The sequence below is a fragment of the Amblyomma mixtum genome, chromosome 1 (genome assembly GCF_055824585.1).
Source record: "Amblyomma mixtum isolate Tamu chromosome 1, ASM5582458v1, whole genome shotgun sequence".
Classification (NCBI taxonomy): domain Eukaryota; kingdom Metazoa; phylum Arthropoda; class Arachnida; order Ixodida; family Ixodidae; genus Amblyomma; species Amblyomma mixtum.
Window position 1 is genome coordinate 59,911,988 of NC_143012.1, and position 22,575 is coordinate 59,934,562.

General features: G+C 47.3%; 1 protein-coding gene and 1 long non-coding RNA gene across 2 annotated transcripts; one reads left to right on the plus strand and one right to left on the minus strand.

Moving 5' to 3' along the window:
* Positions 1-12,076: 12,076 nt before the first annotated feature.
* On the plus strand, positions 12,077-16,493 carry LOC149366396 (uncharacterized). The gene is made up of 2 exons (XR_016283815.1): positions 12,077-12,460; positions 15,164-16,493. It is a non-coding gene; the product is annotated as an uncharacterized LOC149366396 (long non-coding RNA).
* Positions 12,107-14,578, minus strand: LOC149366397 (uncharacterized). The gene is made up of 3 exons (XM_089550514.1): positions 14,368-14,578; positions 13,435-14,235; positions 12,107-12,478 (listed from the first exon to the last, which is right to left on the minus strand). The coding sequence occupies exons 1-3, from the start codon at positions 14,539-14,541 to the stop codon at positions 12,107-12,109; spliced, it is 1,347 nt and encodes a 448-aa protein (XP_089406640.1). The 5' UTR covers positions 14,542-14,578.
* Positions 16,494-22,575: the final 6,082 nt, after the last annotated feature.

A 22,575-nucleotide genomic window follows, 5' to 3' on the forward strand; every position in this document is an offset into this window, starting at 1 on the left:
TTTTTGCGCACTTATGGCGTGCGTTCCCAGACACCCTTAGAGCGTGTGGGGGTAGCGGTCTCGGTCACAATGGAGATACTCTGGATTCAGCTGGCAAGCTTAGCCCACCAACTAAGTGACGGTCGTTTGGTGCCCGGCTTTCGCCGGTCGCAAGCCAGAGAATGGGCCGGAGCCAAAGGTCCATAAACAAAACGAACTTTATACAGCAAAGAGACGATACAGAGGTTTGATTTAGGTTTATTGGGGTTTAACGTCCCAAGCAACTCAGGCTATGAGGGACGCCGTAGTGAAGGGCTCCGGATAATTTCTACCACCTGGGGTTCTTTAACGTGCACTGACATCGCACAGTACACGGGCCTCTGGAATTTCGCTACAGACGATTTCGTAGGGTAGAGAACAGGGCCAGTTGGTGCATAGTTCTAACGAGAAAAAAAAAGTGATAAAAACAAAGTGATTAACAATACGATGCAACTCGTGCAAAGTAACAGTCGAGAGAGACTACAGTACAAAAGAAATATCGCACCTAAAGTGCACTAGCAGAAGAGAGAGGCAAACAAACACAATACAATTTGTTCACCGGGCACTGCGACAGTCCGACGACCGGAGGGTCATGACAGAGCCGTCCCGCGAGCTGGTGCACGCTGCCTGGTTGGTCTGTGGCTGGGTGAGCGGTGTTGACCCGGCAGTCGAGCGGGCGCGTTTCTCTGAACCTTGAACGGCGGTTCGGGCTGTCATACAGCAGTCAACGCCCTTCATATGTTTGCGCGCTCCACGTCCGTTCTTCGCGCCGAGGCAGGCGCGCAGATACAGTATCAGCTGTACAGTTTCCTTCTCTTTCTCGCGCTGGGCGCGCGTCCCCATTGGTCAGGCGCGGAGACCAGTTTCGAGAACCTTCCAGATGCTTGCGATGCGCCGCCGCCGGCGCGCGTCTCGAAGGTAGAGGGCATAACTCAGCATGCTCAAGGCTACGTCCTCTCCGTCGTCAATGAGCAGAATTTGCTCAAACCTTCCTCGAATAATCGACGGCGCTCGCACGTGATTCCTTTGGCGCCGCGCCTGCGAGCGAGGTGGAGAGGGCAGCAACACACACAAGGTTAGGCCTTCTCGGGGTTTCTTTCACTGTTCAAAGGGCGCGCGCCTGCTTTCCAACCCCACCCCACTCGAGAGGACTGGGAGGCTGCCCTACACGGTGCTCTACGCTCCAGGACACAACGAGCTCTGGTCACAAGATGCCAGGCCGCCTTACAGGGGTCCCGGACGCGTATTGCCAAAACATAGCCTGTACACGCATTCGAGCAGACGACGCCCAGGAGTGCTATCACGTGACCTCACGCAACTTCCGCCGTCATAAAAAAAATGGCGCCTTGCGTATGCGTGCGGTAGGGACCCTACGTGCGGGTTGCAGTTTCACGCGAGCGGTTTTACGCAGTTTTATGCAAGCCGCCTCGTTGGATCGTGGATACTTGGCTCCGAATGCTTAAAGTGCGTAGATTCCAAGGAGCTATGCAAGCCGCGCCGTGCCGCTGTTCTACGCTGGAAAACGCATCGTCGGTCTCGCGGCAATTTCCTCACGGGCGTCCCAGATCCCTCCTCGCAGCGCCGCCTCTCCTCCTCCGCTCTTTTCTCCCTTCTCCTCTTTTTTTCTTTCACGGCTGTTGCGCTCTTCGGTCTATTCCTCCGGCGAGTCTGCCTCCGCGCACCGCCGCCGCCAATCTGCGCGTCTTCTGGACCTGGTCAGCGCGCCTCTCAATGTGCTGACGCATGAACACGTAGGTGGTGGTGGAAACGTTTATTGCCAATGATGTAAATCGTAGGGGGCGCCTGGTTTGCCGCAAAAGTTTGCATGATTACGAGCATTGGTCTGGGTATCGGGCATGCAGCAGTATTGGGTATTGAGCAGTCCGGGTTTGTAGTTGTCGCCTATGTGCAGCCTGCGCTATGGTTAGGGACGGAGCGGGGGTGCGTATTCCCTTCTTTTGTCTCGGTAATACGAGAGAATATCACGGAAGGAGACCAGGTAGTGCATTCCCTGCTCACGACAGTATGAGGCATTAAAGGCTTTCGCCTTAATAAAGCGATTCTGCTCGTATTGTCTTTCACAGCTGTTCTGCTCCTGGCGAGCTTCTAGGGCGGCCGGCTCGCGATTTTCGCGTTGCCCTTCGAGCCATTTGTGTGGCCGGCACGTTCCTCGCGCAAAGAAGGCGACTGCGCACGTACTTAAAATGGCGTTAAAGGGCGATTCACACGACGGTCCGTTCGCCCGCGGCCCGCGCACTACCTGGTCTCCTTCCGTGATATTCTCTCGTATTACCGAGACAAAAGAAGGGAATACGCACCCCCCGCTCCGTCCCTCACCATAACGCAGGCTGCACATTGGCGACAACTACAAACCCGGACTGCTCAATACCCAATACTGCTGCATGCCCGATACCCAGACCAATTCTCGTAATCATGCAAACTTTTGCGGCAAACCAGGCGCCCCCTACGATTTACATCATTGGCAATAAACGTTTCCACCACCGCCTACGTGTTCATGCGTCAGCACATTGAGAGGCGCGCTGACCAGGCCGCGGTTCAGAAGACGCGCAGATTGGCGGCGGCGGTGCGCGGAGGCAGACTCGCCGGAGGAATAGACCGAAGAGCGCAACAGCCGTGAAAGAAAAAAAGAGGAGAAGGGAGAAAAGAGCGGAGGAGGAGAGGCGGCGCTGCGAGGAGGGTTCTGGGACGCCCGTGAGGAAATTGCCATTTGGATTGCCAAACCGCTATTTCATTTCTCAAAGTGAGGGGTAATAGGAACACCGTGCCGAGTGGGCAGTCGGGGATGCCGGCCCGACGCTAGGCACAACCTTTAAGCAGAGAGGATGCTAGTTTATCTTTTGTGTATTTCGTAATTCCATAGGCATGTGATCGGTGTGCTGGTCAGGCGCCATGATAAATTATCCATGCTTGCAGAAAGGCAGTTTTTCATGTATGCTTTTTTTCAGTTGTTCTAATGATTGCCTGCATATCCATCACAGACTATTGTAGTTCACTTCTCATCTAACAGGTAGACCTTCATTAGTGCCAAATCATTATGTACAGCCTGCCTCACCCTTGTGTAGAGCGCTCAGCCGGCACACTTCTCTGCAAATAAAGTGACACCTCGTCGTACCTGCTAGATTATAGAGGAAATGATTCCATGTCAGTTGAGCCTCGCAGACCCACAAGCAATGTGGGCACTACAGCTTTGGCCAGGTATCATGGGTTGCTGTCGAGTATGAATTTTTATTGCCTGCTGGCCACTGGTTTAGTGCTCGACATGAGGGTGATGCAGACTGTACATTACTTACTTTACGAGTTATCTCTGTTGACATGAGAGGAAAATTTAGCACGTTTCAGAGTAAGTCATATTTAAAAAGTTTTTTTAAGCTGATTACGTGCTAATGACAGTGACCTGGGATGCGTAATATTGGAAAATACCAAAATAAATATTTTCCCATCAAAAACATTTTTCCTTCAAGTGTGGCGTCATACCTTAAGAAGGAACAAAGATGCATACTTTATTGTGCAGGCATATATTTTTAGTATGCTTACATGGGATGGTGCATTTCAGATTGAGCAAAAAATGTGCTGGCTTCCAACAATGAGGTGCTTTCATAATAAGCTGATAACTTCCTACTTGTGCTTCTTAGAATGGCCATGACCAAACTCAGGTCCAAACTGTTTTGCAGCAGTTTCAAAAGATCGTTTCTTCATTGGTTCCTTAAATTTCACTATGTGTGGAATAAATGCTCAGTTGTTGAAGTCTTATGTTCCTTGTATCACCTCTCTTGTGTCAAGCTTCTAAGCACAAGTGAAAAGGAGATGTCCATCCGTTCTCTGCACCGCCCCAAGCCCCTCCTTCCTGCTGGTCGGCATGGCTGGCCTTGGCGGCCAAGTTGCCCAGTTGGCTCTTAGAGCACGTATAAGGCCTTGATTTAACCTGTTTAAGTATTTCTCTCTCTCTCTTATCTCCTGCACACAATACAGCATTGGTGTAGGAGAGGCCACCTTTTTGTACTTGATCTCAGTCTACCCATTCTTGCTTTAGAAAACTAAAATACTAATCACGTAGGGAGACACGTACCTCTTAAATCTTAATCACTGCAGCATTTCAGTACGTGTTAAGAGCAATAGAATGAAAAGAATGAGGTACGCAAATCTGTGGGGTACTGAATGTTAATGTAATGTTCCAACTTCTGCTTTCTTCTCCCCTGGTGTTAGTTTCATTATTTGTGTGCTCATAACCTTGCCAGTTGTTAGTGTAATTAACTGATTTTGTTTACGTTATCAGCTTTTGAAAGCCTATATGCAATAATATATGATAAAAAGATGTCTGTAGCACAGCTCCTCATATCAAAACGTGCATTTTCTTCCATCAGCTCAGTTGTACATTGTCAGCAACAGCCCTTTCTTTTAGAGACACAGTTTAGATTTACAGCATCACGCTAAGCACCAGATTAATTGCACCTTTTTCAATCTTCTATCCATTTGCTGCACTGAGTCCTTTGAATATGGCCAGAACCGTAAATATTTCTGAATTTTCATTGCAGTTACAGCACTATGTCTTCACAAATTGCTTTCTTTTAAATACACAGCTGAAGTCTCAAAGGAGTATTGCGTACTACCTTGGCCTTCCTATCCATAAAATTGATGCACGCGAGAAAATGCCCTCAGTGTATAAGCAAGCCTAGGTCAGTGCTGTTGACATTAACCGCAAAACCTCGTTGATACATTCATGGTTTATACGGTTTCTGGGTTCGTACACAGGTTACCTGTGTATGTTATGTTTTGCGTGTTGTGCTTCTCCGCGCTGCCACGTGTAAAGGGGGTCGAGGGCCTCTCAAGCTGCACTGTCGCAGCTTTTACCTTGGCCTCCTCCATTTTGTAAAAATGGACATCAATAAAGGAAAGGAAGAAAATCGCAGACATTAAAATGTCCCATTGAGTTACACTATTTTTCTTAAACACATTATTATTATTATTATTTACAAATGTATACATTCCAGGAAAACTCGATTTCCTGGCTACTACGTTTAGAATTTCGACAATTTGTGGTCGTATAATTCGTATATTGACCAACCGCACATGTGCAAACATTTTTTTTTTGCGGAGTGGTGACGTCTTTGCAGTGCCTACTTGCTATGAGGCGAAGCACCACCATCAAAAACAAAACAAAAAAATAAAAACGACGCATTAGCATTCGCGATGGCCTTTCCTGCGAGTGCGTGATGTGAAGAGCAGAAGCGCTGAAGTTTCATCGCGGTGCATAAGGGCAAGGAGAAGTTTTTTCCGGGTCTGGGAAACGCAGCTTAAAAAGCAAAAACACTTCGACAATCGGGTGGCTTCCCCACGGTACTTAGGTGCAAACGGGAGAAGCATACAACAATGACACGGAACAGATTTTGGTTACTTTCGTCATTGCCGACGACGGAGCTGATGTGTTGAGAATTTCCTTCTGTGTTAAAGACAGCACGAACGCGGACTGAACTCAGCGAGCACTGGAATAGGGTCTTTTCAGCTCTTGTGCCAAGAAATGGCAATCGACATTTTTATAAAGTGAAATTGTCAGTACATGTTTTTTACCTTATTCAACAGGTATATATCTCAGAATTAGGCGGTTTGGATCATGCGTTTTCCCGGATAATAGAGTTTTCCCCGTAATTAGAAAAAAAAAAACGCATCAACGAGGTTTTACTACATTGCTCTTAGTAACGTTATCTGAAATGATAAGGGGCACTGGGTTGCTCATGACTGTGCTTGGTCTGTAATGGATGTGTGATCATCTCCAGCTGGATTAAACCCACTCTCCCAGTGTTCTCCAGTTACCCCTGTCTTGTGTGAATTCCCTTATATCATGGCTGTAGCTAACCTCTGCTGGCTGTTACTATATTCTCCCTTTCTTGATATACATTCTGTGGCTCAAACTGGAAGCTGGTTATCTGTTGTACACATTGCATGATGTGCCCTACTCCACTTCTTTTCCTTAAGTTTAATATATGACCACTGATCTAGGTTTCTTTTTCCCTACCTGTTAAAATTATCTTGAGGAAAAACACAGCGCACTCTTAAGACACGGACAAAGAAAGGCAAGACGATACAGCGCTGACTTCAACTGATTATTTTATTGTGGAGCAACATATATATATACGTTGGAAAAGTGGGCGGGAAGACATGAGTAACATCTGCTGTGTTTGCACGCGACCGAAAGATAACAAACTGCAATTGAAAATAACATGAGGGCAAGAGTGACCCTTGGAGGGAACAAAAAATGAAAACTAGACAAGATAAAGAGACAAGTGGAGGGGCGATTAAACGGATCACGCTTAAAAGGATGACGCTTAGAAGGATGACGCTTAGAAGGATGACGCAAGCAGGCAGTACAAGAGACAAAAAACACTAGGAGATGACAAGGGAACAAAATGCACTAAAAGGCCAAAAAGACCATTAAAAAATTTTTAAAACCGATAAAAGAACCAAAAGGGACGTTAAAAGCAGAAGACAGATAACAACCTTGTCCAAAAGGTAAAAGAGGCTAAAAGACGAATTTCGGAATCCTACAGATTAAAATTGCTCTATGCCTGGCTCAAATAATCTAACTCACGTTTCGTTAGCGCTATCGAGGGTGTGCTAACACAATCTTCACCTAGCTTTAGAATGTGGGCGGCTTCTATAATTTCGCGTGTGGATTGATGCGCGTTTCTCGCGATGACCGAGCAGTCATGAAGGAAAGGCTCGCAGGAACCGGAGGGACATTTTAAACAGTGAACACCCAAGTTTTTAATGGTCTTTTTTAAAATTTTTTAAAATTTTTTAATGGTCTTTTTGGCCTTTTAGTGCATTTTGTTCCCTTGTCATCTCCTAGTGTTTTTTGTCTCTTGTACTGCCTGCTTGCGTCATCCTTCTAAGCGTCATCCTTCTAAGCGTCATCCTTTTAAGCGTGATCCGTTTAATCGCCCCTCCACTTGTCTCTTTATCTTGTCTAGTTTTCATTTTTTGTTCCCTCCAAGGGTCACTCTTGCCCTCATGTTATTTTCAATTGCAGTTTGTTATCTTTCGGTCGCGTGCAAACACAGCAGATGTTACTCATGTCTTCCCGCCCACTTTTCCAACGTATATATATATGTTGCTCCACAATAAAATAATCAGTTGAAGTCAGCGCTGTATCGTCTTGCCTTTCTTTGTCCGTGTCTTAAGAGTGCGCTGTGTTTTTCCTCAAGATGAACTACCAACTAGCCCGCTCTTCCACCCTTGCAAGCTGTTAAAATTACATTTATTGATCTTTTTCCCACCACTTGTTCCAGTATTCACAGTTTCAATTCCAGATACTTTGTTTATTTTGAAGTCTGCACTTCTTAAGTGAGCTCTGACAGAATGGTATTTTCTGATATTAACAAGCTACTGTTCATCATGTCGGAATATCTACCAGATATGCTTTAGCTTATTCTTATTTATTATCTAATCCTTCATTATTCGTGTCCCCAATGAATACTTGGCCATGTAATTGCACACAAGGGCTGCTTCGAGTGTTTTCCCACTTTTGAGGAAATTATTTACCAGCCACTACCTTACCTTTAGTACAGTTACTTTATACATGTTGTAATTTTCAAACCTATCTGTCTGCAGTGCCTCATGAGCTCCTCAAATATTTGCCGCAAGTCTCCAAAGTTACTCAACAAGGTAATGTCATTAGCAAACTAGAGGTTGCCGAGGTACTCCCCAGTAATTTGTATACCTCATTCTTTTCAGTTTATTGCCCTGAGCACATATTGGAATTCGGGAGTGAATAAGGTTTGGGAAGTGCACCTCCATGCATGATACGTAACAATTTTCTGAAGAATTGTGGCAGTGTGGTTATGCGTGCATATGATTGCAAGCATTTTCAATCAGCCAAGTGCTCTTTTATAACTTATGAAGTTCATATACAAGGGTTATACTAGTGCAACATTTCTTCCATCCCTGAATGTCGTGAACATGATGTATGGGTGACACTAATACGCAAAGATACATGCTGCACTCCACAACCTCAAGAGGAACTCAAGCAGGTTAGCAAATTTGTTCAAGAAAAGTTCATGCACAGCTATACTTAATATGTCAAAACCAGTAAATAAGATGGCAGCTAGTGCATTAATTTACTGATTCTTGGTAACGTTTCCTGGTTATAATGTGAAATAGTCATCGTCTTGTCTATCCAGCGCGCCCATTTTCCTCACGGCACTGCTATCATGTGGTAAATCACCCTAAAAGAGGAAGGAAGGAGTAAACTTTATCCATAAAAAGGAATAACAATAAAATATTTCTTGCACCCTAGGAGGGCCCCTGAAAGTTGAGGAGCCCTTTGGAAGAGCGAGATGGGTTCAGGAAGGGCCCAAATGACCATCCTGACATTGCTGTTATGTGGTGATGTCCATTTGGCAGGCGTGTATACATAGTCGCAAATTTTCCTGCAGAAGGCTGCGCAAGGCTGCAAAATATTCCACTACCTACATGGTTCTGCTGGCGACATATCATTTGAGCGACATATGCATACTGAACGAAATTTAATGCTCTCATTATCTGCTATTCGTGTGCTCAGTCATTTCGTTTCTCATGCCTGACAGGCTTCCTGGTCTTTGAATATGGATGGGTCCTGTGCAGCTTGCTTTCTCAACTCACTTTCCACACTCAACATATACTAATCATAAGTACAGAGTTACACGTTCTTTTCCAGTGCATGAAAGCACCACAGAGTTCAGGCAAATCAGTAGCAGTACGTGCTGCACAACGGGCGCGAGAAGCGAACATTTCAGCTGTGTGATGCCTAGAAAAAGAAAGTAATTTAAAATACGTTGTACAGTGTTTCAAATCATCAGAGAGAGTTGACAACATCACTTCATTAACTATCTTCACCGACCTCATGCCCCATGGAAAGCCCTGGAAAACAAATCTAAGTACGACATTTGCAGGCAGGTCTGCACAGCACAGGCACCCGCAGGTGTAGTTTCCCTTGATTTTGAGCTCGCTCAGAACAGCGTGTCGTAGTCCACATCGGATTTATATTGTTGCTTATGCGACCAGCAAAAGGTGGAAATTTTGGTATCTTTCCACCGCCGGAGCTCGTGCTGCCAAGACACGCACTTTGCCGATGAGGTAGCTAACAATGCGCAGAGCTGCTTGAGAAAAAAAAAAGTTGAACGTCGACGATCGCGACACAGAGGTTGTAAAAGAAAGCTGCGACTTGTCTTCGTCCTTCGTTTTATCACGTGATCACGCACGCACGCGCGCATACACACAAACACACGACCAGACACGACATACCTCCTAGTCCCGCGTGAAGCGAAACCAAAACTTCCACGACAGTTCACGAACGCTAGGTAGCGCTACAGTCGCCGGAAGTGACGTCACTATGTTTATTTGTTTGCAAAGATGGCGTTTTTTGAGCTCGGTGGTGACAAGTGGACCAGAGTTTTTTCTGCGCTGTGGGCGTATGTCCTCCTTACCTTATTCGGTCCTCGTTGTTTTGCACAGTTTAAAAATGAACAAAGTGCACCAGCCAGCCTGCCAGAAGACATTGGTTTGCAAACAAATGCCGTTCTAAATATGTGATGCCAAGGATCTATGCAAGCAGTGCTGTTGGATGCTGGGTACGCCTTTTCTTGCAGTTTGTCAATTAGCTAGTAGTGTGTAATATTGGAACATTTGCTCGGTTGCTTGCCGTTCGAGGTGATACTAGGGTTGCAAGTATTTTTAGGGACCACAGTGGCACTGTTGCGAAAGCCGGGGCATAATGTTGGCTGAGTTACAGCAAGCAGTTATGTGAAGTCACGGCTGCGAAAGTTTACTGCATAAACATTTCACAGAGCACTTGCGATCGCGAAACACCCTCCAGCCTTGGGGACTAGCGTTGTCAAATGGTGTACATGGAACTTGTTTACAAACTTGTTTTGTGAAGGCTGGCCAAGTGGAAGCGCATTTATTACATGCAGTTTAACGAAGTAGCTGTAACGGACCTTATAGTGTGAAAACATGCTTTCGTTTTGCGACCGCACCCTTTATTGTGACGCGCTGTTCACAACAGCAACCGCTCTGAACAATCGGTTTGTGTGTTCACTAAGCGAGAGGCTCGGGATTGTGAAACTTGATTCCGAGATCAGTGGGCTGTTTTGTGCAATCTGTAACAAGTAGCCACGCCGGCCGTTTGAGAGCACTGTGGTGAATTTGCGGTCGTCATGTCGGCCCTACGTTAGGCACTCCTTTTAAGCGGAGACGGTGGCACGTTTTTTTTTTTTTTGTATTTGATGATTTCATAGGTATGTGATTCATGTGTTGCGCAGGTGTCATCATAAGATGAGACAAGAGTGTTTAAATTAAGTCCGGGACACTTTTTAATATGCTCACATGGAATGGTGGAATTGAAGACAACAGTGAACAGTGAACAAAATAAATAAGTGCTGGCTTCCCACAGTGAGATGCTTTCATGATAACTTTTTATGTTTCTTGGAATGACCTTGACTAACTCCAATCACAAATTATTTCACAGCTACTTCAAAAGCATCTGAATTAGGTGAAACATTGTAGAACGCCCAGAAATTCGCCAGAACGCCCAGAACGCATTGTAGAAATTCCAGAATAATCCGGACAGATAGTGATCGAACATTTCAAAACAGCTTTTTAAAGTCATCAGCAAATGCCACACACAGTTGACTAACATCATTGCTCATAAGATACAAAACTACTCTTAGTGAGACCCCTCGATGAAACCATATGGAGGAATTAGCAGTTTTGGAGAGTTGTTTATGCACACTGCTCCTACACTTAGTGAGGCAGCACCTCTGCCATTTAGCAAGTGCACAAGAAACACCAAGTAAACATTTTACGCAAAAGCAATCGTAGTTACACAGCCAAATCCTCTCAATCTGTCAACTACAGGAAAATGTGGTAACAGTGGCTTCGATTGTACATATGATATTGAGCCGTGCAGCTGTCATAGATCCCACTTGAAGGGCAAATAGCCGTGTTTGTGTTTCCGAGCAGGCTTAAAGCTGAGGCAATGCACAAAATGTAGAAGAAAGCCTCAAAGCAAAGTTCACCTTACAGTGTTCAACAAAACTTGGCCATGCGATGGGCAGTAAAACTTTACAGTAGTAAGGCAGCTGCAAGGTTGCAAGTTAACCAGTGCAACTTCAGCACTCTAACGGAAGACCTGCTGCTTGATTGTGTCATGGCCAGCGGGGAAGTGGTTAAATCAGAGAGGTGGTCGCTGAAGGCTGTCTTAAGGATCTTGAAAACAGCGTGTGTCTTTAAAAAGAAACTGGCAAAGCAGTGCAAAAAACCAAAGATATGTTGCAGTGTACAAAAGCCTGTGATGCATTGGAGGGCACCATAGAGTCAGGAAAAATGCCAAGGAAAGACAAACTTGCACAAGAACACCCAGCAGAATTGCAGACTCAGAGCTGTGGTCACCTTTGGAGTGTTAGAGAGCTATGCTACTCTTTTCAAGCAGAAAAGAGCATAGCTATGACCAAACAGTGCAGTTTGCAGCAGTCTGCCGGACTGTTAAAAGACGATCAAAAAATCAAGGCCCCACCGCGGTGGCTCCGTGGTTATGGCGCTCGGCTGCTGACCTAAAAGACGCGGGTGCGATCCTGGCCGCGGTGGCCGAATTTTGGATGGAGATGAAATTCTACAGGCCCGAGATGCGATGTCAGTGCACGTTAAAGAACCCCCAGGTGGTCGGAATTTCACTACGGCGTCCCTCATAGCCCGAGTCGCTTTGGGACTTTAAACCCTAATAAACCATACCAAACCAAAAAATCAAGAATTATGAGAACAGCACACATGAGAACTCACATCAGATTTTGGAATAGGAAGACTTCAGGATAAGGCCACTGTCAGGGGCACTATGCACCGTACTTTTACTGAATTATTGATGAGCATCAATCGTGTGGTGCAAAATTCCTTCTTAAAATGCATGCGTGTCCAGCTCGCAGCACAAACCTGACATCACAAGCAAGTGCACAGTGTTGCGTGCGGTACATGACACGCCCCTCAAAATCAAGTGTGTTATCAAGAATAGACATGCTGCATTTGATCTTCTCGAGAAATGTCCTCAGTGCAATTTTGCACTTCGGACATTTTCTAGCACATTACTCCGAAGGGAGTGGGGCCTTTTTTTTGGCCTCTTGGAACAGGGTTGACCTGGTGGGCATCCAGCTGGCACCCTTTTGGAGCCCCTTGTCAACCCCGGCCGGCGTCTCGCAATACTTGTAGGCTGCACCCGGATTTGACGTCCCCGGTGCCTCCGTGCTGCTGCAGTTGCCTTGAAGGCAAGCATAAGCCCAGCTGCGTCATTTCCATTGGCCACGCGGTCCAGCTCATGCCCAAGACACCGCAGGATTTCTAGATATGCAGGGTTGTGCTCATTCATGGCATGCAGGCGGCGCAGCTGGGACTCCAAGCTCCGGTGCACATCTTCTCTTTCCTGCATGAAAGGTTGTGGAACTGAATGACTAGATTCTGTCCACTTTGAGCGTTTCGAATGTTCAAAGCTCTGTAGCTATCATCTACCCTGTGATGGAAGTTCTAGTTGCAGGCTGGGCTACAGCAGCTGAGGATTGCCATGTTGGTTTTCTTTCTTTTTATATATTAGCATTCTCATTATTTGCATGCACACTTCTTTGAAATTAGCCGCCGCGGTGGCTCAATGGTTATGGTGTTTGGCTGCTGACCCGAAAGACGTTGGTTCAATTCCAGCTGCGGCAGTCAAATTTCGATGGAGGCGAAATTCTAAGAAGCCCGTGTGCTGTGCGATGTCAGTGCACATTAAAGAACCCCAGGTGGTCGAAATTTCCGGAGCCCTTCACTATGACGTCCCTCATAGCCTGAGTTGATTCGGGACATTAAATCCTCATAAACTAAACTAAACTTGTCTGAAATTGTTACAAGTAGCCAATTATGACCGTGGCACCCTATTGCTATCTTTGCAGTAAGCTCTGAGCTGAATCAGAATATTCATTTGCTGGACATGAAACTTCACTGTAGCAAGGCATACCTCTTCATGCATATGCGGTAAAGACCTGGTCAGTGGAACAATCTGAGTTTAACACTCTTGATATATAGGTCCGTTGCAAATGTTCCCAGCATTTACAGACAAAACTGTGGCTCATTTATTCATTCTTGCCTGGTATAGCCTTTCATCTAAATGGAAAGCTGCAGACTTGAATGTGCAACTAACATCGGCAAGGTAATATGTATCGCACAGAATTCTAGAATTTGTATTTCTACACTAGTGTTACTTTCAGCATGAACTCTAAAAAGTGTCTTTTCTACAAGTTTGCAAAGATCAACCAGAAAAAATGTTCGTTGTCTTTACCTGCACTGGCATTGCTGAGGAAAGAAGGATTTAGGATGAGAAGGAAATTTACAGGGAATATGCACCTGGGCAAGCTGGGGTTGATCACAGTCTTGCGCAGTAGGTGGCAGCTGTCTTGATGTGGAGGGCTGGCAGTTGTCTTGCATGTGGCTTGCTTCACAAGCCTGTGGGTTTTCGTAACTGCAGCTTGCCTGGTCGGGCTCTTCTTGAGGCTGCTCTCCTTCCAGGAAGGGCATAAATAAATCCAGAGGGGGGCACTTGTTGCCTAAGGCCAGCTTGCCCAATTGATGCCGGTCTCCTGTGTTCAGGGGCGGAGCATTGGGAAACAATCCCCCAAAAGTTTCATGGACAAGCGCCTGGTGCTTGCAAAAAGCACCTTGTTTTCCTGCTGCGCAGCTGCACATTCCAAAATCTGCTGACACTTCATATATTGTGTCTTGGTGTGTGGCACTGGGCACTGCATAGAGGTTGTGTCCTGTTAGTCGTATGGTGTCAGCAGCTCCTGATGGCATCCGGGAAAGGAGCCATTTGTAAGCCAGGTGATGACTGGCAACACGGCTGTTAGCATGGCGGAGGATGCGGCTCCCGAAGTATCTCTCCCACACCACGGCCACTGCATCCACTAGTGCAACGGCGTTGAAGGCCTCTGCTCTGCTGAGCACGATGTCTTTTAGGATATGGATGGTGGCCTCAGAGAAATTATTTTTGTTGTGCCCCCGTGTGGTGATGTTTGCACGAAAAAGGACCACCCACTCCTCTTCCCTTTTGAGGAATGCCTTCACCCGTTCTACGTAGCCCTGGTGGGATTCAGACCCAAGCCTGGCTTTCGCAGCTTCCAGCTTCTCTTCTGTGTCAGCATACATGACCTGTAGTTGGAGTTTGGAATCCTTTAGTGAGAAATGTGCCAGTGCCTTTCACATACACATATGCACATTTACGCTGTGCCTGTAATTTCGCACAGTCCCCCTCTTTAAAAAAGAACTACATTTGGACAAAACTTGCTCCTGGAATGTTGACATTAGTTGCCGTCTCTGGTCCTTGCCAACATGGTTGTGGGCAGCTGTCAGCCAGCGCCACTCTGCCTGGGCCACATGAAAATGGCACAGAAGCTGCCTGGCTGTAGGCCATGTTTCCTGCAGTGCAGCCTTCTCTGCACTGGAGTTGTCTGTCATAAATACGTGTGGTGCCTGCAGCGAGAACAATAGCCGATTTCAGCACGCCTATCAAGCCAAGAACAATTGATAGCTTTTAGTGTTTGTTCTTCACGTGACCTGCAAGGATTCATCCTTGGATCTTTGTTTTTTGATTAACAATATTGTGGCTAGCTTTCTTCTAGAAATCTGACTTTACATCATCTGTTGCCAAACATTTGCACATAGTGTGAATCCTGGCGGATATCCGCTGCTTTCAGAGGACTGTTGTAATGAGGATCACCTACAAGAAAATTCTGCCGCAGTTTAAAGCAGTTCAAATAATATCACTATGCAGAAGTGACAGCGTATGCATACTCTGAACCCTGGCTTACTAGTAGGGGTTGGACTTTTCGTTGAAACCAAAAAAAAAATAAAGAAAAAGGTCAGTAGCCATGGCATGGATGCCATGGCTAGCTTGCTGTTAAGTAGAAATAACCCAATCTGCTTGTCGATGGAACTGCATAACCAGGCCTGGGGTTAGGTCCGATATCGGTGACCAGAACCGACAGTGCACTTCCTCACCAGAGCAGGATTTGGCCGCCCTGGTGTAGTACTTGGTCAAAACCTCCTGTATTAATACACTAGTTAACCCTGTCTCCAGCGGCAGCTCAGCAACTGACCAAGGCAGCAGCCAGGCCTGTGACACAACAGAGGGTGCCAAGAATCTCTTGCTCTGGACAGACCGCCGCTGGAAACTGAACCTGGTGACTGTTAACTCTAGCCTTATCCAGTGAGGCTAGTCTTGCAAAGCTTTTTGAGGAACTAGCAGGCATTAAATGAGATGTCGTGGGGCATAGCGAGGTTAGGACAGATAAGGCATATACAGTCCTAAAAGAGGGCACATACTATGCTATCGTGGATTAGTGGAGATAGCAGAACTAGGTGTGGAGTTCCTTATCAGTCAGAATATAGCTGGCAACATAAAGGAATTTATATTATTAACAAGAGGGTGGCAGCTATCGTAAATAACCTTAAGTGCTAACTGAAGGTGGTACAAACGTATGCACCCGCATTTAGCCATGATGACCAGATCACTGAAAGCTGCTATGAAAACGAGGAATCTGCAGAGAACGAAATAAAAACACACTGCAGTGTACTGATAGCTGACTTCAATGCCAAGGTAGGAAAGGAGACCAGGCAGTAGGCGACTATGGTATAGGCTCTAGGAACAGCAGGGGGGGAGTTATGAGTAGAGTTTGCAGAGAGGAATAATTTATGGATCATATTCCTTCTGAAATGAAATAGACTTCATACTGTGCGCTCATCCTGGTATCGTGCAGGATGTGGAAGTTCTCAGAAAGGTGCGTTGTAGCGGCCACAGGATGGTAAGGTCTCGATTGAGCCTATGCTTGAAGGGATGGGAAAAAACAGTGAGACGGAAGCCCATTAACGCGTTAGCGGTAAGAGGGAAAGTAAAGGTCTCACTGCAGAACAGATATTCGGCTGTAACCAAGGGCGACGACCTTAATGTTCAGGCATTGGACGATAGTCTCACATCTATCATTACGTAGTGTTCAGTAGAAGTAGAAGGTAGGATGGTAGACTGCTTACTGCCAAGCTCTCTGAGGAGACGGAATATTTGATTCAGAAACGCTGAAGCATGAAAGCCTCTAACCACAGGTACGGAATAGAATCAATACGGAATAGCTAATCAATAAGTGCAAGGTAACCGTCATAAGGAATTTTAATATGGAGAGAATTGAGTGTGCTCTGAAGAACGCAAGTAGCCAGTAATGTGAACATTTCAGCATTTTTGCTTTTATACTGTAGGCCCAAAAAGTTACGTATGCTTTCTTTCTAGTCTGTACAACAATTTTTTTACCTTTAGAGAAATGGCTGTTCGCATGTTTGTATGACCATTGCAATTTTACAGGAACTGATATCATTCCCTTTCGTGCCGCAGACATGTTAGTAAACTGCAACATTCTGTTCCCCTCTATTCTTCATTCAAACTTGAGCCGTAACTGCACCCTCACTGAGTGCATATGGCGAAATTATGGGTTTTGTCTAGCACAGTGTTGAAATATCGCTCTTACATTTTTCATTATGGGGTGCTTTCGTGAACAATATGGCAGCCTAGAATTCCATCTCTAACACTGACCTACAACCTCTTGCAATGCTTGGCAGACAACCACATTTTATGGTGATGAAGTAATGGGGAAGGAAACATGAAGGCATATTTTCTTAGCTTCTGCAATGCACAAATTAAAGGCAGTGTTATTGTTTTTCCTACTTACGGCCTGACATCCGAAGCAGAAAGGATGAGTGTCTTTTAGAAGTTGAAATGCAGCCATGTAGCCTTCTGTGCTCTGCTCATTGTGAAGTAGCACCGCTATTGGCACAGCACCAGCCATTGTTGCCACCAGCACCACCGTGGTTACTTTTGACAAAGACTGTACCTAGAAAACGGCCACGAAAGTACAGTGCGCGGGTGGAGGGCAGTGCGAAATGCGTAGGAGAAGGAGGTAGAAGAGGAAAGGCAGGGAGGTTAACCAAAGAATAATCGGTTTGCTACCCTACACGGGGGGAAGGGGGTGAGGGAATAAAAAGAAAGAGAAAGGAGGGTAACAGAAAATTGAAGTCACAGGGAAAGTCAGCGTTCGTTGAAGTCACAGCCTGTCATGCAGGCCAGAAGTTCGCAAGAAGCCGAGCAGTGCCCCTTCCCCCTTTTGTCGGGGCAATCATGAAATAAGATACCACGTAGTACACTGATTTGCTTAACATTTCCTGGTGATAAAATGAGTCATGGTCTTGTCATTCTGACGTGCCCACTTTCCTCACGACACTGCTGCCATGCGGTGAATCTACCCTACAAGGGTGCATGCATTATGTGGTGAAGTCCACCTGGTAGGCGTGTAGTTGCGAATTTCTCTGGAAAACAGTGCGCAAGACTGCAGAACATTCTACTGCTTGCATAATCCTACTGGCGACATATCATTTGATCGACATATGCGTACTAAACTTAACGCTTTCCAGTTTTCAGCTCATTCGTGCGTTCAGTCGTTTCTTTTCGCACTGCATGTCAGGCATTCTTCGAAAATGAAGTCTTGTGCAGCTAGCTTCTCAACTCTTATTACCTTAGTGATACTTGTTGGGTATGTTAAGATCGGCGAACACAGGCCTGGGAGGAATTCCAGTAAGACGTGAGTCATGCAACAAAGGTGCGGCGGGGAACAGCGGCGACGGCGGCGTCAGGTGGCCAAGTCTGCCCACGGGTCGCCGGACGGAGTGACGCCGTGAAAGGTCACGCTGTTGATTTTACTTGAAAGGCGACTGCTACATTGACTGAGGTCCTGCGTTTCGGACATCAGGCGGGGGCGTACAAGGCCCCTCATTCACCTGCTGGGAAACGCAGCGCACTTACTTTCCCAGGGGGCACCGATCTCAACACAGTGCTCAATCGACACGACAGCCTTCGATGACGTGTCTTTCCCCCTGTCCACCGGCTGGGAAACGGCGTGGCCTTCCTTTCCCACGGAGGTGCTGCACCTGCCAATTCGACACGACAGTGTTCGAGGTCTGCTGGCTTTCCCCTTTCCCATCGACCGAGCTGCGGGAGAGTTCAGCACCGCCCCTTGACGTGGGTGGTACCGCCAGCGCCCACTACTGTCCACCTGACTGGAGAACGTTTTCCGAACTTTATTCCCTAGTCAGAGATCTCGGGAATACGAAGGGCATTTAATGGGGTGTTGTTTTGTAACCACCACACTCCCATCTCGTCTGTAAATATGTACAATAAACCTTATGTACAGTTTCCTCCATATCGGAGTTCGACATCGTTCTTCGGAGCTGGGACCTGCGGGGCTGAACGAGTCAGTCAACTCCAGGACCCCTCCGTCTCCAACAGGTGGCTAGTTGGTGCATGTTTCCAGAAAAAGGGTTCAACATGTGCATGTTATAAAAACAGGGTTACACGTTCATTTTCATTGTGCTAAAGCACTACAGAGTTCAGGCGCTGACTGAAGGCAGCAAAAAACTAAATAGTAGCACATGCTGCACAACGGGCGCTATAGGAGCAAATATCAGACGCGTGATGCCCGGAAAAAACAAGCTAACTACTTTAACAGCGTTTATATTCATCAAAGAGAGTTGACAACATCTCGCTTGACTATCGGCGCCGACCTCATGCCCCCTAGAAAGCCTGCGGAAAAGAAAAGGTATGTACAGTCTCCGTTAAAAGTAAATGGAAGGCGACTTTGTCAAAAAAATTAATTTCTTTAAATCTAAAGCATAATGGTTCATGTTTGTTGGTGGACAGTGCAATTCGCGCAACCACAATTAGTCTGCACATATGTATTCAAAAACAAAAAATGCGACGAGGGCCGAGGCAGTGCGCGTGAATCGAGTCCCTGCATGAAACCAAAACCGAAACTTCTCTAGAGTTGCTTTGCAAACGCTAGGCGCCGCCAGCGCTGCTTCAGCCGACGGAAGTGGCGTGATGTCACGTGATCGCACTCCTGGGCGTCGTCTGCTCGAGTGCGTCTACGGGATATGGTTTGGCAATACGCGTCCTAGTGATTGTGAGGGCCGGGCCCTTCAGGCCCGGTCCAAGGAATACCTCTTTTGTAAATAGTAACAATAAATATTTTACACCACCACCACCACCACCTGGCGAGATTGCTTCCGCGTAGTGCCGGTTTTTCGAATATGCGCCGAATTTTGTGAGAGCAGATGACGCCGCGGATGCGGTTAACGTTATTGCAACGCGCTATGCTAAAAATTTGTTGTTGCGACTGCAGGAAGGATGAAAGGGAAAGAGCACCGGCCTGTCCACTGTCTCGGGCTGAGCCACAATCGCTGTCACGTGCAGACTGAGGAGAGTTGAAAGATGTGAGCGAAAAGATTGCGAGAACAAACGCGCGTCGCAACAACCACGTCCGTCGAAGCGACGACGGCGGCTGTATCAGATACCCCAAGCACTCCTCCCTAAACATTTCGAATCCTATTGCCGTTGTTGTTGCAACTGAAGGAAGGATGAAAGGAAAATTGCACCGGCCTGCCTACTGGCCCCTGCTGAGCCCCCTGCCACGTGCAGAAGAGAGAGGCAAGAGTGAAAGAACGAACGCTCGTCCCAATCACCGCGTCTCAACTAGCGGGCGTGAATTTTTCGCTTTGCAAAAGTGCAGATGGATGTCTTTGAGTCACATAAAATGTATTCTGTGGAGGAGTGGGTGGTGGTGGTGAAAACATTTATTCAGAACAGGAGGTGTTTGGATCGGCCCGTAAGGGACCGATCCTCACAAACACTAGGTGGAGGTCCCTAGTTTGGGACCCCAGTGGCGGTAGCCGCCGCCCGGGCGCGCCCGACCAAGGCTTGTTGGGCCTGTAAGTCGTGGCAGCCGAGCAGGGTCGCCTCCCAGTCCTCCCGGGTTGGGTTGGGGATAGGGGGAATGGCCGGGTTGGAGGGGCAGGCCCACACCATGTGATAGGTGTCCGAAGACACCGCACCACAGTGCGGGCAGCTGCCGCTAAAGGAGGGGTCAAAATGTTTTAGTGCTGCCGGGCACAGCAATGTATTGGTGAAGAGGCGGAGAAGAAGCCGCTCATCCGCCTTCTTGAGGCCTTTACATGGGCTAGGGTAAAGGCGATGGCTATCTTGAAAGTAGGTTGCGATATTTTTGAACGTATAAACCGGATTAAAATCGGGTTCCTGATCAGGTGGGGAGGAGAAAACAGCCCGGTGAGAGAGCGCGCGGGCGGCTGCGTCTGCTGCCTCGTTTCCTGCCAACCCCTGATGAGCAGGGGCCCATATGAGGTGACGGTGTGCGGGGTCCGTATCCCGTATGCAATTTTGGTATATTCGATAGGCTAGGAAGGGAGTGCTGCCTTGTTCGACGTTCCGACAGGCCCCTCGCGAGTCGGTAATTATGTATTTTGAATTGGAATGTGAGGCCGCGAGAGCAATCGCGACCTCTTCTGCTTGTGTTGCACTGCGGGCTCTGAAAGTGAGGCCGTTAACTGTGTTGCTGTTGTGAACTACCGCGGCCGTGTACCATCCCCCGTGGTGAGGGCCGTAACCGCAAGGGCTATTGCCTCCTCTTCCGCGCAGAGACGTTTTACACCGCGCTTTGAAAATTGTTTGAGGAAAGGAAATGACGCAGTAACTGTCTCACGTATCTCGGTGGACACTTGAATCGCGCCTTAAGTGAAGGGATAGAGGTGGGAGTGAAAGAAGAAATGAAGAAAGAGGGGCAGTGGTGAAGTCTCGGGAATAATTTCGACCACCTGGGGACCGCTAACGTGCACTGACATCACACAGCACGCTGGCGCTTTTGAGACCACGAATAAGATTAGGTTTATTCATGGGGCTTTAACATCCCAAAGCGACTCAGGCTATGAAAGACGCCGTAGTGAAGGGTTCCAGAAATTTCGGCCACCTGGGGTTCTTTAACGTGCACTGCCATCGCACAGTATACGGGCCTCTAGAATTTCGCTTCTATCGAAAGTTGACCGCCACGGACGGGATCGAACCCACGTATTTTCGGTCAGCAGCCGAGCGCCATAACCGCTGAGCCGCAGCCGCGAATAGGATTAGACTGGGTTTTGAGAAAAGGAAGGCGCTATTATGTCCGAGCACGCATTCCGCTGGCCTCCGCGAAAACCACCGCCTTGTGCCCGCCATCGCGCAAAGCAAGACCGGACTCTGACATGTGGCTTACAGCACGATTCATTTAGGCTCGCCCGGCGGCGTGACTTGATTGGATGGATGGCTCTCCACGAACCAAACCGAGGCGTCTGTTGTCTCGAGCCGGCGCATTCTAGGGGGACTCCGCCGCGCGAGCCTGGTTGACTCGCGCTGCATCCTGCGACATGTCCGAGAGCCCGGGCTTGTTTTGGGCGATGGCAGGTGCACGGCGCTGGATTTTACGGAGGCCAGCGGAATGCGTGCTCGGGCATAATAGCGTCTTCCTTTTCTCAAAACTCACTCCAATCTGCTTTGTAAAATCTCGCTCGGTTTTGAGAAAAGGAGAGGAGCACATGTTCCCTTTGTCGGTTGGCGCCTCAAGCGCGCCACGAACGTCGACTAAAACGCTGTTACCATGCTTTTAGTCGTTCATTGTGCGCTTGGTGGTGGTAGAAACGTTTATTTCCAATGGTGTAAATCGTAGGGGCGAAGCCCCCTACATGGCACGATGCCTCCTCAACGCGAAGGATAGCCCCTGGAGCGCAATGGCGCGTCCGTCGACGAAGTGGACTAGCTATATGCACGTTTCCTTTTATCAAAAGCTAGAAAGGTTTTCAATTATTGTTGGTAGTAATCGAAATTCGGCCCGTCCCCAGCGGTCGAATTTCGATAGTGTTGTTGCTACTGAAGGAATGACAAAAAATTACCGACGATTACGTTACTTCCTAATGCGAAATTTGGGCGCAGCAAATAAGCTGTTTCACCTTTTCGATAGATTGAGGCAAAGAAATCGAGCAACACATGTATGCGCTATCACAGAATTTTTTTTTTTATTTTTCACACGTATTCCTTTAACAAAGACTCCAATAACAGTTCTTGACAGTCATGAAGGAAGCTTTGTGGTCGGAGAAATAGACTGATATATGTTCGACTTGGTACACCAATGCTTGATTCTCAAAGACGAGATCTATACAAGTGCCTCGCGAGGTTGTCACAGCCGTGGGACGCGTTACGAGCGAGAGGAACGGGATGTTCTCCCGCATAAGTGTTAGGAAATTGCTGTTTGTCTTTATGTCAACATTAAAGTCCCCCACTACTAACATCGGTGTGGATCGATGGACGGTTAATGCGAGTTGCAGGAAGTGCACGACGTCTTTCGTGAGTGCGGTAGGGGCGAAGTAGGCAGCTACTACCAGCAAGCCGTTGGGCAAGTTTGCGGCGCACAGTTCGCCAACTTCATGTGACGTGCCAAACATTTCGACTGGTATTGCAGAGAGACCTGTGCGCAAGTAGATAGCGACTCCCGCCGCTCTGTTGTGGTCTCTGCGAGCACCACAGCAGTATAGGAAATCTATGATTTCGAGAGGCTCTTCGGGATCCATCCAGGT

Bases quoted from the DNA above. Each gene is read 5' to 3' on its own strand.
- LOC149366397 (XM_089550514.1), bottom strand. From the start codon at position 14,541: ATGACAGACAACTCCAGTGCAGAGAAGGCTGCACTGCAGGAAACATGG. The intron at 14,236-14,367 runs GTTTTGTCCAAA...CTCCAACTACAG, and splicing joins TGTCAACATTCCAGGAGCAA to GTCATGTATGCTGACACAGA. The intron at 12,479-13,434 runs GTGCATATTCCC...CCTTTCATGCAG, and splicing joins ATCAACCCCAGCTTGCCCAG to GAAAGAGAAGATGTGCACCG.